Source organism: Triturus cristatus, chromosome 4_1 (assembly GCF_964204655.1).
Source record: "Triturus cristatus chromosome 4_1, aTriCri1.1, whole genome shotgun sequence".
NCBI classification, from domain to species: Eukaryota; Metazoa; Chordata; class Amphibia; order Caudata; family Salamandridae; genus Triturus; species Triturus cristatus.
In genome coordinates this window covers 914,677,526-914,693,395 of record NC_140585.1, presented here as the reverse complement: position 1 = coordinate 914,693,395, position 15,870 = coordinate 914,677,526, and the positions used below count along the sequence as shown (strand labels likewise).

The 15,870-nt window shown below is 43.1% G+C and overlaps 1 protein-coding gene across 1 annotated transcript in view; it reads right to left on the bottom strand.

The window, feature by feature from the left end:
• The window catches only part of KCP (kielin cysteine rich BMP regulator), a 496,613-nt gene that overhangs the window by 208,924 nt on the left and 271,819 nt on the right, over positions 1-15,870 (bottom strand). Inside the window, exon 22 of the mRNA XM_085653703.1 lies at positions 8,825-8,907. Coding sequence (XP_085509829.1) covers positions 8,825-8,907 — 83 coding nt within the window. The remainder of the gene's footprint in view (positions 1-8,824; positions 8,908-15,870) is intronic.

The following is a 15,870-nucleotide window of genomic DNA, read 5'->3' as shown; positions in this document are numbered from 1 at the left end:
GTCCTTCTATCAGAAGAATCCGTGTGTATATAGATGCCGGGAGACCTGCTCGGTAACGAGTGTTGATTAAAACTTTATGTGTAAACCTTCCGAGTGCGAGTCCTTCTATCAGAAGAATCCGTGTGTATATAGATGCCGGGAGACCTGCTCGGTAACGAGTGTTGATTAAAACTTTATGTGTAAACCTTCCGAGTGCGAGTCCTTCTATCAGAAGAATCCGTGTGTATATAGATGCCGGGAGACCTGCTCGGTAACGAGTGTTGATTAAAACTTTATGTGTAAACCTTCCGAGTGCGAGTCCTTCTATCAGAAGAATCCGTGTGTATATAGATGCCGGGAGACCTGCTCGGTAACGAGTGTTGATTAAAACTTTATGTGTAAACCTTCCGAGTGCGAGTCCTTCTATCAGAAGAATCCGTGTGTATATAGATGCCGGGAGACCTGCTCGGTAACGAGTGTTGATTAAAACTTTATGTGTAAACCTTCCGAGTGCGAGTCCTTCTATCAGAAGAATCCGTGTGTATATAGATGCCGGGAGACCTGCTCGGTAACGAGTGTTGATTAAAACTTTATGTGTAAACCTTCCGAGTGCGAGTCCTTCTATCAGAAGAATCCGTGTGTATATAGATGCCGGGAGACCTGCTCGGTAACGAGTGTTGATTAAAACTTTATGTGTAAACCTTCCGAGTGCGAGTCCTTCTATCAGAAGAATCCGTGTGTATATAGATGCCGGGAGACCTGCTCGGTAACGAGTGTTGATTAAAACTTTATGTGTAAACCTTCCGAGTGCGAGTCCTTCTATCAGAAGAATCCGTGTGTATATAGATGCCGGGAGACCTGCTCGGTAACGAGTGTTGATTAAAACTTTATGTGTAAACCTTCCGAGTGCGAGTCCTTCTATCAGAAGAATCCGTGTGTATATAGATGCCGGGAGACCTGCTCGGTAACGAGTGTTGATTAAAACTTTATGTGTAAACCTTCCGAGTGCGAGTCCTTCTATCAGAAGAATCCGTGTGTATATAGATGCCGGGAGACCTGCTCGGTAACGAGTGTTGATTAAAACTTTATGTGTAAACCTTCCGAGTGCGAGTCCTTCTATCAGAAGAATCCGTGTGTATATAGATGCCGGGAGACCTGCTCGGTAACGAGTGTTGATTAAAACTTTATGTGTAAACCTTCCGAGTGCGAGTCCTTCTATCAGAAGAATCCGTGTGTATATAGATGCCGGGAGACCTGCTCGGTAACGAGTGTTGATTAAAACTTTATGTGTAAACCTTCCGAGTGCGAGTCCTTCTATCAGAAGAATCCGTGTGTATATAGATGCCGGGAGACCTGCTCGGTAACGAGTGTTGATTAAAACTTTATGTGTAAACCTTCCGAGTGCGAGTCCTTCTATCAGAAGAATCCGTGTGTATATAGATGCCGGGAGACCTGCTCGGTAACGAGTGTTGATTAAAACTTTATGTGTAAACCTTCCGAGTGCGAGTCCTTCTATCAGAAGAATCCGTGTGTATATAGATGCCGGGAGACCTGCTCGGTAACGAGTGTTGATTAAAACTTTATGTGTAAACCTTCCGAGTGCGAGTCCTTCTATCAGAAGAATCCGTGTGTATATAGATGCCGGGAGACCTGCTCGGTAACGAGTGTTGATTAAAACTTTATGTGTAAACCTTCCGAGTGCGAGTCCTTCTATCAGAAGAATCCGTGTGTATATAGATGCCGGGAGACCTGCTCGGTAACGAGTGTTGATTAAAACTTTATGTGTAAACCTTCCGAGTGCGAGTCCTTCTATCAGAAGAATCCGTGTGTATATAGATGCCGGGAGACCTGCTCGGTAACGAGTGTTGATTAAAACTTTATGTGTAAACCTTCCGAGTGCGAGTCCTTCTATCAGAAGAATCCGTGTGTATATAGATGCCGGGAGACCTGCTCGGTAACGAGTGTTGATTAAAACTTTATGTGTAAACCTTCCGAGTGCGAGTCCTTCTATCAGAAGAATCCGTGTGTATATAGATGCCGGGAGACCTGCTCGGTAACGAGTGTTGATTAAAACTTTATGTGTAAACCTTCCGAGTGCGAGTCCTTCTATCAGAAGAATCCGTGTGTATATAGATGCCGGGAGACCTGCTCGGTAACGAGTGTTGATTAAAACTTTATGTGTAAACCTTCCGAGTGCGAGTCCTTCTATCAGAAGAATCCGTGTGTATATAGATGCCGGGAGACCTGCTCGGTAACGAGTGTTGATTAAAACTTTATGTGTAAACCTTCCGAGTGCGAGTCCTTCTATCAGAAGAATCCGTGTGTATATAGATGCCGGGAGACCTGCTCGGTAACGAGTGTTGATTAAAACTTTATGTGTAAACCTTCCGAGTGCGAGTCCTTCTATCAGAAGAATCCGTGTGTATATAGATGCCGGGAGACCTGCTCGGTAACGAGTGTTGATTAAAACTTTATGTGTAAACCTTCCGAGTGCGAGTCCTTCTATCAGAAGAATCCGTGTGTATATAGATGCCGGGAGACCTGCTCGGTAACGAGTGTTGATTAAAACTTTATGTGTAAACCTTCCGAGTGCGAGTCCTTCTATCAGAAGAATCCGTGTGTATATAGATGCCGGGAGACCTGCTCGGTAACGAGTGTTGATTAAAACTTTATGTGTAAACCTTCCGAGTGCGAGTCCTTCTATCAGAAGAATCCGTGTGTATATAGATGCCGGGAGACCTGCTCGGTAACGAGTGTTGATTAAAACTTTATGTGTAAACCTTCCGAGTGCGAGTCCTTCTATCAGAAGAATCCGTGTGTATATAGATGCCGGGAGACCTGCTCGGTAACGAGTGTTGATTAAAACTTTATGTGTAAACCTTCCGAGTGCGAGTCCTTCTATCAGAAGAATCCGTGTGTATATAGATGCCGGGAGACCTGCTCGGTAACGAGTGTTGATTAAAACTTTATGTGTAAACCTTCCGAGTGCGAGTCCTTCTATCAGAAGAATCCGTGTGTATATAGATGCCGGGAGACCTGCTCGGTAACGAGTGTTGATTAAAACTTTATGTGTAAACCTTCCGAGTGCGAGTCCTTCTATCAGAAGAATCCGTGTGTATATAGATGCCGGGAGACCTGCTCGGTAACGAGTGTTGATTAAAACTTTATGTGTAAACCTTCCGAGTGCGAGTCCTTCTATCAGAAGAATCCGTGTGTATATAGATGCCGGGAGACCTGCTCGGTAACGAGTGTTGATTAAAACTTTATGTGTAAACCTTCCGAGTGCGAGTCCTTCTATCAGAAGAATCCGTGTGTATATAGATGCCGGGAGACCTGCTCGGTAACGAGTGTTGATTAAAACTTTATGTGTAAACCTTCCGAGTGCGAGTCCTTCTATCAGAAGAATCCGTGTGTATATAGATGCCGGGAGACCTGCTCGGTAACGAGTGTTGATTAAAACTTTATGTGTAAACCTTCCGAGTGCGAGTCCTTCTATCAGAAGAATCCGTGTGTATATAGATGCCGGGAGACCTGCTCGGTAACGAGTGTTGATTAAAACTTTATGTGTAAACCTTCCGAGTGCGAGTCCTTCTATCAGAAGAATCCGTGTGTATATATATATATATATATATATATATATATATATATATTTTATCTACTGGCGGTCGCCAGTAGATAGTTATAGTTAGGACCGTGTTTCCATAGGAAATCTGAAAATTATATTTTGAATAACTTTGGCGCCGGTTGACGAATCTTCGCGAAATTTTCAAAACTAATGGGGCGCTCCGCTCAGCTCCTACCCTGAAAGTCTCGGGGGGATTCGTCAAGCGGGGGCCGAGAGAAAAATGGGGGTCCCAAAACGCATTTTCCCCATGCATTTTCCCATAGGACCTTTAGTCGAAGGTACAGCCCGAACGGCTGAACAGAATTACTTGAAATTTGGCAGAGAGGTAGTCCTCAGGTCAGGGATGTGCCTTTTGCATATATGGAGTCAATCTGTTCAGTAGTTCCTGAGAAAATTGCAGTTAAAAGCACATACATATCTATAGCCGCGCACCGTGCGCGCACTGTGCGCGCACTGTGCGAGCACCGTGCGAGCACCCTAACGTGCGCGAGCGTAATTCTGATTGGTGGTTACATGTTAGTCAACGTTCGAATCGGTCGAAATCAAGAAGTGTCGGCCGCCATTTTTTTTGTTTTCAGTGCGAGAGTGAAAAAGGAAGGTGGCGAACGTGAAAAGGGGGCAGGGTAGAGAGTTCCTGACCCCCTAGCCTTTGTCAGGGGGTCCCTGAAGGACCCCGAAGGCAGAAAAAAACATTTAAATTTTTTTTTTTAAATCGCGGGGGTGCGCGCACCGTGCGCGCACGGTGAAAAACCAAAAAAAAATAATAATAATTTTTAATACGTAGTTTATTGTAAAATAATTATATAAAAAAATAATAATCCATACATAACTTAGCATTTAAAAAACCGTACAAATTCACTGAAAAAACCATAGGTTTCACACACGTTATAGTAAGGAATTAGCATTTAAAAAACCTTGCAAATTCACTTAAAAAACCATAGGTTTCACACATGTTATAGTTAGGTGGATATTTCACTCGTAAAAAACCAATGAAATTCCCCCGTTATTTTTAGTTCAGATAACTATAACTCGCGCGACCGCCACTCTATCACAAGGATGATGTCATCAGTGATGTCATGAGTGATGCCACTGACCATGTCATGAGTGATGTAATATGTGACGTCATGAGCAGGATTGCGGGCGCGCGAGTTATAGTTATCTGAACTAACTATAACGGGAGAATTTCATTGGTTTTTTATGAGTGAAATATCCACCTAACTATAACATGTGTGAAACCTATGGTTTTTTAAGTGAATATATATATATATCCCCTTAATAGGATGTACATATCTGATCTTCACCATTGAAAAAGTTTTAGGGAATGATATTTTAAGGCAAAAGATTTTAGGATGATATTTATTTATATATTTATATGTATATTTATAAGGTTTTAGGATTGATTTTAGGAATTGTGAATAGAAAGTATATTTTATACCTCTATTTTATTATGTACAATTTCCGTTTGGGTCTACCTGAAATAATGCATTTAAGTATTTATTAACTGTCATCCTGAGCTGTTTTGCACTTTGAAAACATTCTTGCAATTTGCACATTATTCTGACCTATGATGAAAATGGTCATTTTGTCACAACGGGTTGATAAGATTTTGAGACCTCGTATGGTCACCTTCTAACATCCTGTGAATTTTTAATATTTGGAACATGGCTATTTGCACTTTAATTATATTCACTATAGGATTAGCGCCTCCACTTAAATATTTATTTTGGACATTATGCAACGTAAATTTATTTTGCATTTATGCAAATATTGTGAGATTGAGACATATATATATATGTATTTCAAATTTATGGTATATGTAAAGAATGGCATACTATGATGTTCACATTCATGTGAGTATTGCATTGAACATAGTACCTCTTCGCTGTACTGATTTGTTTCTTCTATGTCCATTAATTGTTGTCACTTGCACTTGCACTTTGAATAGAGTGGTCATCAGCCTATGAGTTGTCATGTGATCAAGGGCGGGATCGCCCGAAACGCGTAATGGCGGATAACGGCTAAAATAAATTAACCACAAGAACTTTTGGGTCTGCGCTCGTTTGTTTGGCAAAAGGAAAAGTGAAGGCGAGTTATTGCAGATATATGCAGATATATATATATATATATATATATATATATATATATATATATATATATATATATATATATACATATATATATATATATATATATAGTATATGTAGTATATAAATAAATGAATATAATGTAAAAAAATCGTTTTCACTATTGTTACATTAGATAGATAGATGGCTAGATAGATAGATAGATAGATAGATAGATAGATAGATAGATTGATATGAACACGCTCACATATAAATATATATATATATCGATATATATATATCGATATATATGTGTGTGTCTATCAGACATGTGATCTAAACTCCAATAAAATTTTAAAAAAGAAATATCATTATACCATTAACAAAATATAATATTTAAAATATTATGAGTTTAAAAAAATAAACATTGTAAGCAGATGCAAATATTTGTATAAAAACATAAAAGTAATGCTATTTAAAAATTTAGATTAAATATAGAAATAAAAAATAAATGGACTTCGAAGGGATTACTTATGAGAATACATATTTCAATACCCAAAAAAATAAATAATACATCATAAATTATAATACATAGATACAATGCTTAGAAAAAGTAAATACGATATTATTTAAGAAAATACCAATATTTAAAAAAATATAAAAGAACATTTTTATAAAAATAAAATAAAATTACCTAAAACCATTCACTTGCCGAAATACAAATAATACAACATTTTAAAATAAGTACCAAATTATTTAAATTTAAATTAATACTTAAAAAATATACATAATTTAAAAACAAAAATCATTCCACAAACAAAATTTCAAAAGCTCTCAACAATACATTAATTAAGAAATCAAACAAAACAAATAATTAACATAATAAGTATTCCCTATTCTCCTACAAACCTAACACATTACTAAAATATAACTTACTATTACTAATAATAAAACAAAATATTAGCAAATTAAACTAATTTAATTAACTACCTACCCTATTCCCCTACAACCCCGAAACGACACTAGAAATTACTACTTACATTTAAAAATAAACTACTAAAATCCTAGAAATTACAAAGTATATTTAAATCATAATAATAACATTTATACTAAAATACTAACACTTAAAATTAATATATATTAACTAAAACGTATTACATTTTCTTTCTACTATATTAAATAAAATTACATTAAAAACAACATTATTGAAAATGATTCAATTCAATATAACTTTATTCGGTTGCAGAACAGCCACAAAAGTGTGCATAAAATGAGTACAATACAATATATGCAAAAGCTCATTTAACATGCTGAAATTCAGGACACAACATGATAAAAGAATATATTACAATCAGAAAAGGGGCTAAAATGCAAAATCAGTTATCCAGCCAGTCACAGAAACTAAAAAGCCCACAGGGCATCCACCACAGATAAATAATAATAAAATCAGTTTGTCAAAAAGGCATTGTACACCGTGAGCGAACGGCTGCACAGAGAAATACACCTACGCAGATACGAGTCTCTTCATCCGGCAGCTGTTGAAGAAAACGATAAAATGCAATACAGTGCCTAAAGTTTCTTGATTTCATAAAATGGACTAAATTAAAAGGTTTTTTGTATACATCAAAATAGAAAGTGCAGCATAGATTGATTGGAGGTCCCATTACAAGGGAATACTCTCTCTTCAAAACTATGTAGGAACCCAAGGGGAAAACTCAGTAAGCATTTAATTGTGTCTGTTCTAAAACTGAATAACAGAAAAAACTCCCAGTTCCTTCTGCACTGCCACAAATAACTGGTGTAGGCAGCTACAGTGCTAAGACTCAGAAAGGTTACTACTGTGGGCTTAAAGGATTCAACCTTTAACATGTCTTCTTGTGACTGGGCTAATAATAGTGCTTACACATGCTTTTTATTGAGAACAGCGCATGAGGTAGTATCGGAAAAAGCTTAGCCAATACAGATATCTTCCAATGATTATTTAACAGACACTAATTGCGGAATTGATAAACCCTTGTCGCAGATTAAGCAGTCAGTGATAATTTCCCTTGTTAGTGATGCTTTCTGTGCCTGCCAAATAGACAGCCAAAACAGGGGGGTCTGGTATGAATATAGTCGCTCAGATAAGTGAGACCCAACTCTTTATTGCAAATATAATGTGACGTCGATATAGGGGTGGCCAGGATTTTCCTGCAGAATCGGTTCTCTTCCCTTTCGAAAACCAGACAGTCGGATATGCCTCAGATACCCGTCCCATAAGATGCTAATGGGGCACATTGGGCGGCATATATCTGTAGTATGGGAGCCAATGCCCATGGAGAATTAACAGGGAACCAGTTGCTCTAACTAGTTTTGCCCAACTTTGGAAAATATGGGGAGCCCAAGAACCTGCTGAGCTAAAGGTACCGTCCAGGTAGGAACATTTATTTGTACTTAATAAAATGTTTTAACCGACTGTAATGCTGGAAATTTGAGAGCACTTGGGGCCACAGGTCATAATAACAATTTGGAAAAATTGGTCTGCAAATTTAAGTTGGCCGTGAAGTGCACAAAATCTTGAAAATTATATTTTATAACAAAAACCAATATTCTTGCCAATGATATTCTGTCCCACAATATTTTGGTAGAAACAATATTTTTTAACAATATTTATGTCCTACAATATTAAAAACTCAATATTTTGCCCAAACACCTCATACTGCAAACACAAAGATGCACATTCATGTAGCAAGACAAACAACTTACGCAACCACATACAAAAATACAATTTTCAGAAACCTGATGAAGTGTGAACTGAACTGCAAGGAATCAAAGATGGACAATATTGCAGTATTTATTTTCCTAAACACTGTCACTGAGTGTAGACTGCTTATACCGAAACTAGGTATAGATTAGAATCCTGCATCAATCCAGGCAAATTTACACAATCTCTACTCTTGCCATAAAGACACAGACACAACAATAATGTAGATGGAAAGGCCCAACGCTAGGTAGGAATCTGCCCTCAATCCTCCTCTGAGCCACGTCTGATACAGATTCAGACTATGCAACTTAGGGATAGAAATGCACATCACGTGTCCACGTTCATTAGGGTCTAAGAGTGTGTTTCTTGCTCTTAACCATTAAAGTATTCTTCAGTGTTCCACTACACACTTACGTCACAAGTGCAGAGGCTGCAGGGATCCTTGCTGTCTGCGAAAGTCTGCTTATTCTGGTACTCCCTTCCATGATAGAAGCAACCTTCAGAAAACAGAATAAATGTCAGAGAGCATCCTTGACTTGTGCATTACTTAAGGCTGCTTTTATGAAGGGTATATGTAGCATGCGCATGAATGATCCTTAATAAAACCTTAACAATATGGCACTGGAATGAAAGGATTTAAAATGTAAGGCGAGACGCCTCAAAATATAACCAAGCAGATAACTTGTAATTACTTAAGGACAGAACACAGGGCACCCATGTTAGCACTTTCATTGGGAAAACCTGATTGCTTAAGTCTGTGTAGAAGGAGAAATGTACAGTGAGTTATTTGTTTAATGCTAATATCCACTGCTCTCGAGGTCACTGGTATGAATCCTGACATGGCCACCTTAACTTCCATCCTTATGAGCTTAGTAAATTCTGTACTATTAAATTGGGTTATAATAGAACCTGATATTTACGTTGTATACAAATGGTGGAACTGAGGTATGAAACACTGTAGGAAACTGGCTATCTATATAGTGCACTAAAACGAGGTACACTGTGTAGAGAGTCAAGGCAACCCTTACTGGTTTACACAGGCACAAGTAACAATGCTCTCTTTTGTGGTAGAGTTATGCCAAGCATTTGTTGTATTCACAGAGGCAATAAATGAGACACGCACTCAAGAATAAATCCAAGACCAGTTTAAAAATAAAACATATTTTTAGATAAATACCAACATGAAGACCTTTTTTATCAAACAAGAACTTCTCGAGATATTGATTTTGACAGGTAAGTAAAATGTTCACTTAAATGCTTTTTTAAGCAGTAATGCTTTCCTATGGGAAAAAAGGCATATACTGCACATGGTTACTTGCAAAATGTTTCCAGGGGTCCCCTTCAATACTTAGGGTGGTAGGAAGTCAAGGTCCAAAGTACCACCAACAGTTGCTCTTTACCTGCCCTAGAACGTCCGGGTGCAGAGGTGCTGGCAAGGTTGGTAGCTTTGCGCGCCACCCCAAAGGAGATATGGGAGCCACCTAGAAACAAGATGCTGTGGGAGACTTGGGGACAAGTCCAGGAGCTCCAAACGGGAGGCTCAGTTCATGAGGGCCCTAGGAGCAAGGGAGCATACTCAGTTCTCGGGAACCCGGGCTGGGGCGCTCAAATGCAGAATGGTTGGATCGGCTGGGCTTGTGCGTCGTGGGAACTCATGGTTGTTCGTCTCGCTGGTTGAGCGGACAGAAATCAGAACAGCTGTCCAACTCTCAAAGTGGATCTCTACGGTGAGTACATCCCTTGACAAGGTGTTGGAGTCCGGATTGGACTCAAACAGGCTTTGGTAGCTGCAAGGGGTCCAGTACCCCGGGTATTGGTGCTGTACAGTTCTGGTTGGTTCTGACATCTTCTCGCCTGGTGGGGAGGGATCTGACCTCCTGGAGCACAGTGACCTCTTCCTGTGTGGCTACTGTGTCGGAGAAACCAGAGAGAGGCAGAAATGTGGATCAGACTTTGCTGTTTAGTGCCTGCAAGCTCCAGGGGGTAGCTCCTCTACTCCAGGAGAGATTGCTTGAACTCTGTGCAGTGCTGGTAGTCCACCGGGGTTCTTGGCAGATGCACAGCAGCAGAACGAGTCAGTTTGTTGCGATTGTTGGGGCAGGTGTAGGTAGGCAGGGTTTAGCGCCAAAAAGTCTGCAGCTGGTCATCACCTCTTGCTTTCTTCGCTCTTCTTTGTCCTCTTCTTTTTGTGTCCATCGAATCTCTGTACCTGGTGTCAGGGGTGCCACCTACATGCTAAATTTAGGAGCGTTAAGGCGAGTGTAAGGTAGTAGCCGATTTCTACTTACCTTTGGGGTGCCTACACCCTCTAAATGACCAATTCCTGTGGAGAGTACCCTGACCCGGTGTGTCTAATTTCACCAAAAATCAAGCTGGTGGAATTCTACTTTTCATGTTCACTTCAGGTAGCCCACCCTAGGGGTCTAACTAGCCTGATAGTGAACACGCCTCCTGCTAGCTAATTTTCCCACCGGTCTTGTGCCAAATGGGCTCTGGGCTAGGAGTGGCATTCCCCCTGTCTGGGGAAAGCCAGGGTCACATATCAAAAGGTAGCAGAGGTCTTTGAAGCCTCCTTTCTTGATATGCTGACTACTAACCATCCTATTTGGAGGATGTGACAACACCTCCGGCCTGAGCAGATACTGTTTCTGCCCTCAGAGAGCATGGTCTCTCATCTGCAGGGGATCAGCCACCTGTCTGTGTTGGCAGGCTGGTCTACATCAGTCAGCCCGTACACTAGAGTTTGGTAGGTTTTTCAGAGGGCAACTCTACGGTGCCCTCTGGGTGCATATTTTTTAATATATTCACGACTGGCATCAGTATGTTTCAGTGAGGCCATCATGTGGCTGGGGACCAGTGCCCAGTACATGTACTTAAGATGTACTTAAGATGGCTTCCCTGTTCACTTGTACTATCTAATTATTGAACTAGACATCACAGGGTCATATCTGCTCTCACATATAATATAATAAACCCTGCCTTAGGGCTGTAAGGGCTGCTGTAGGGGTGACTTACATATATTGCATGCAGTGTCTGGGAGCATGGCTCACAGGGTGTGTGCCATGTTGTGTTTTCACTTTTGTCTGCACCATGTCACGCAGCCTGCAATGGCAGCTTGCATGAGCTTGGTGGTGGGTCCCTTAGGGTGGCACAGTACATTTTGCAACCTTAGGGACCCTCTCTTTAGTACCCATGCCCTAGGTGCTAGAGGTACCATTTACTAAGGACTTACAGGTGTGCTAAAGGTCTTGCCAATTGTGGAACAATTGCACAGTTACCTTGTTTTTGGGAAATAACACTGGGGGCCTGGTTAGCAGGGACCCAGTGCACTTCAGTCAATGGTGCATCAAATGCGAGGCAAAAAATGGGGGTGACAATGTCAAAAAGGGGCACTTTCCTACACCCCCAAACGAAAGATGATGAGACTAACCTTTCCCAATAGAGACTTCATTATCTAAGTGGAAAAACCTGGAAAGGCCATCTGCATTGGCATGGTCAGTCCCAGGTCTGGGCTCTACAGTAAAGTCAATTTCCTGTAGGAAGATGGACCACCTCAACAGTTAGGGGTTTTCACCTTTTATTTGCATCAACCATCAGAGAGGCCTGTGGTCAGTTTGAACAAGGAAGTGAGAGCCAAACAAGTATGGTCTCAGCTTAGTCAGGGACCAAACCACAGCAAAGGCTTCCCTCTCAATGGCACTCCAATGCTGCTCCCTGGAGAGTAACCCCCTGCTAAGGAAAGCAACAGGTTGGTCATGGTCATCATCATTGTTTTGGGATAGGACCACTCCTATCCCATGTTCAGAGGCATCTGTCTCCACAATGAGTTGTTTGGTGGAATCTGGAGATTTTAGAATGAGTGCTGAAAACATTGCTTTCTTCTGAGTGTCAAAAGCCCTTTGACAGCTCACCGTCCAGTTCACTTTCTTTCACACCTTCTTGGAGGTCAGCTCTGTGAGGGAAGTCACAAAGGAACCATATCCCCTCAAGAACCTTCTGTAGTACCCAGTCAAGTCAAGGAATTCCATGACTTGAGTCTGGGTGGTTGGAGCTACCCAGTCCAGAATGGCCTGGATCTTGCGTTGGAGTGGCTGAACTTGGCCACACCTGCCAGGTGACCAAAGTACACAACCTTTCCCTGCCCTATCTGGCACTTGATTGCCTTGATACAAGTGAGGCCTGCACTTCTCAGAGCCTCAAGCTGGATCAGGTGATCCTGCCAGGTGAAACTAAAGCCAGCTATATTGTCAAGATAAGCTGTACTAAAGGTTTCTAAGCCAGCAAGGACTTGCTTCACCAACCTTTGGAAGGTGGCAGGGGTATTCTTTAGTCCAAAGGGCATAATAGACAACTGATAATGTCCATCTGGGACTGAGAATGCGGATTTCTTTTTTCCTCCAGGGGTCAGACCTATATGCCAGAACTCTGATGTCAGATCAAAAGTTCTGAGATATTTGGATGCCCCTAATCTGTCAATCAGTTCATCATCCCTTAGAATTGGGTGTACATCAGTCTTGGTTATAGCTTTGAGGCCCCTATAGTCCACAGAAAACCTCAGCCCTTTCTTTTCACCCTGAGTGTGAGGTTTGGGGACCAAGACAACTGGGCTGACCCCAGGGCCCTTGTGATGACTCAATGACTCCCAATTCCGGCATCTTGCTTACTTCAGCTTTGATGCAAAACCTGTCCCAGGGTGCTTGTTTCCGGTCCAGGGAGGACCTGGCTTGGCAGTTCAGGCTGGACTGTTCCCATGAGGCCCAGGGTCAAGACTGATTTGCATATGGCTCGGTCCAAACTGGGGTGGCGTGGTGAGCAAAAGAACGATGGATTAAACCCAGATCTTTTGTGACTGGGTGGTGAATGTTTGCATTGTTCCGCATTCCGTCCATCATTTGTTCCTTTTGCTCTTTGGCATGATCAGACTGCCTGTAAATTTAGTTTTTAACAGGTAGGCTGTCCCCAGTGTCCACATCATGTGTACACCTGGGGCTGTATTATAGTAGTGCCCGGGTATCACAGAAGGGGGTGCATAGGCTTTTGCGGCCCCTTCGGTAATATCGATAGCACTGGAGCACATGAAGTGCCAGCGCTATCTTCAGGGGGAGTTCCCTCATTTGCCTGGGGGCATACCCCATGCAAATGGGGAAATCCCTCTGCACCTGCGCCAAATTACAGACACCGCGCAGAGGCAAAGAAGCTCTCAAGAGGCGCAAAGACAGTGCGCCATCTCAAACGTGGCGCACTGTCAGTGCACCCCCTGAGAGCAGCGCTCTGGAGGGGGGAAAGTGGGTCCTATGGACCCCACAGACATCCCCTTGCAGACAGGTGCAGTCACTGACTGCACCCGCCTGCAAGGGGATCTTTAATCCCCCTTCAAAGTGCAGACAGGTTACCGCCTGTACTTCAAAAACACAGAGGGGCCGATTCCGATCCGGGTCGGCAGGGCACCGAACGCGATCCGGTCGGAAAACCCACGAGCCGTACGCATTTTTTCCGGCCGACTCGTACAGCTGTATGAGCGAGCAAGTACGATGCGAGCTACATGAAATTCACCGACCGAGTCGTTTCCGGGTCCGAACCGCTCCGTACGTCTCGGTCGTAAGCTAACCGTGGCGTGCAATGGATGCGATTCACGACCGAGCCAGTACGATGCACGCGTCGGACAGCCTGTGCGAGCCGGAGTGTCCGGCACGCAAATTGTCCGGGTGGTTGCCTTTGGGGGTCCGCGTCGGACCCCCTGTCACCCACAGCCCTACGACTCGGACACAGGGGGAGACCCATGGGTCTCCCCAACACAGGCATGTACGGTGCGGATGGCACCGATGCGTACCCACTGTAGGGGGCGCACTTGTCCGCGACGTATCCATTCAGTCAATGGTAGCCCATGTACGCGTCGTACGACCGGCTCCCATTGACTTCTATGGGAGTCTGACCGAACCGAGTCCGGCAGCATACGACCGCATCGCACTCGCTCGGTCGGACTGCAGGACTCCGGCTCGGTTGGAGTGCTTTCCGAACCGGATCGAAATCGGCTCTGGAGTGGCTTCAAAGCAGCTGCTCCGCTTTTCACATGAATCCGCTGCACTGGGGGCATCGCGAGTTCGTAGCTGCCCTGGGGGCAGTGCATTCACCATAATGCAGCGCATTTCGCTGGTTAGTGCTGGGCACACCTTTTGAAAGGTGTGCCCGGCGCTAACCAGCAAAATGCGCCGCATACAGAATACGGCCCCAGTTGGTTTTACCAGGGGTCAAAGAGAAGAGAACAGCATACTGATATAGAACTTGTCTGCAATCATTCTGCTATTGGGCAGGGAGGGTGTCTGAAAAGGCCACTCCTTCAACTAACACATCTTTAGGGTTGCTTGAGAGGAGAGGTAGAGGTTCACTCTCTGCTTCCTGATCCTTATCTGTGACCATCAGCATGGTCACTTGAGCCTTGTCATGATAGGGTTTAAAGCGGTTAACATGGATGACCCTCTTGGGGTTCCTGCAACTGCCAAGGTCCACCAGATAGGTGACCTCCCCTTTTCTCTCTAGAATAGGGTAGGGCCTACTCCATTTGTCGTGGAGGACACCTAGTAGCCACAAGCTCCAAAACCCAAACCTTCTGCCCTGGTTGGAACTTCACTAGTGCAGCCTTTTAGTCATATCAGAGCTTCTGGAGCTCTTGGCTGGCCTCAAGGTTTTTAATTGCTCTTTTTGTGTATTCTGCCATTCTGGAACAAAGGCGAAGCACATAATCCACAATGTCCTGTTTAGGCTCTTTGAGAGGCCTCTCTCAGCCTTCCTTCACACGACATAATGGTCCCCTTACAGGATGACCAAACAGAAGTTCCAATGGGGAAAACCCTACTCCCTTCTGTGGAACCTCCCTGTAGGTAAAAAGCAGGCATGGCAATAAGACATCCCATCTCCTTCTGATTTTTGTCAGGGAGATCACCAATCATACCTTCCGTGGTCTTGTAGAATCTCTCAACAAGGCCATTTGTTTGTGGGTTGTATGGGATAGTGAACTTGTATGTCACTCCACATTCTGCCCACATGTGTTTCAGGTAACCAGACATTTATGGGCCCACTAGCATGTCGGGCGGATCGCCACCGCCCGCATGGCGTTGGCGATCCGCCCGACTTATGTGCCCGCCCGCATACCAATTCCCCCTGCCATAGTAATATGAGAGCACTGCCCGCCGCAATGTCAAGAATACAGGATGCGCCCGCTAGTGTGGCGGTGTGAGAAAGCGGCTCTGTATATACTGTTGCCAAATCGGCACAGGGTTTACAGAGTCCCCAGTCCCCAGAGGTTAGGCAGAGGCTAAAGTTAGATATAACCTTACTCTCTAAAGTGGTAGCTTGCTCGAGCAGTAAGGCAGTATCAGAGGACAGTGTAAAGCATTTGTTGCACACACTCAGCCAGCAAATGGTCTCACACACTCAATAACTGAACTCTATGCCAATGGTTT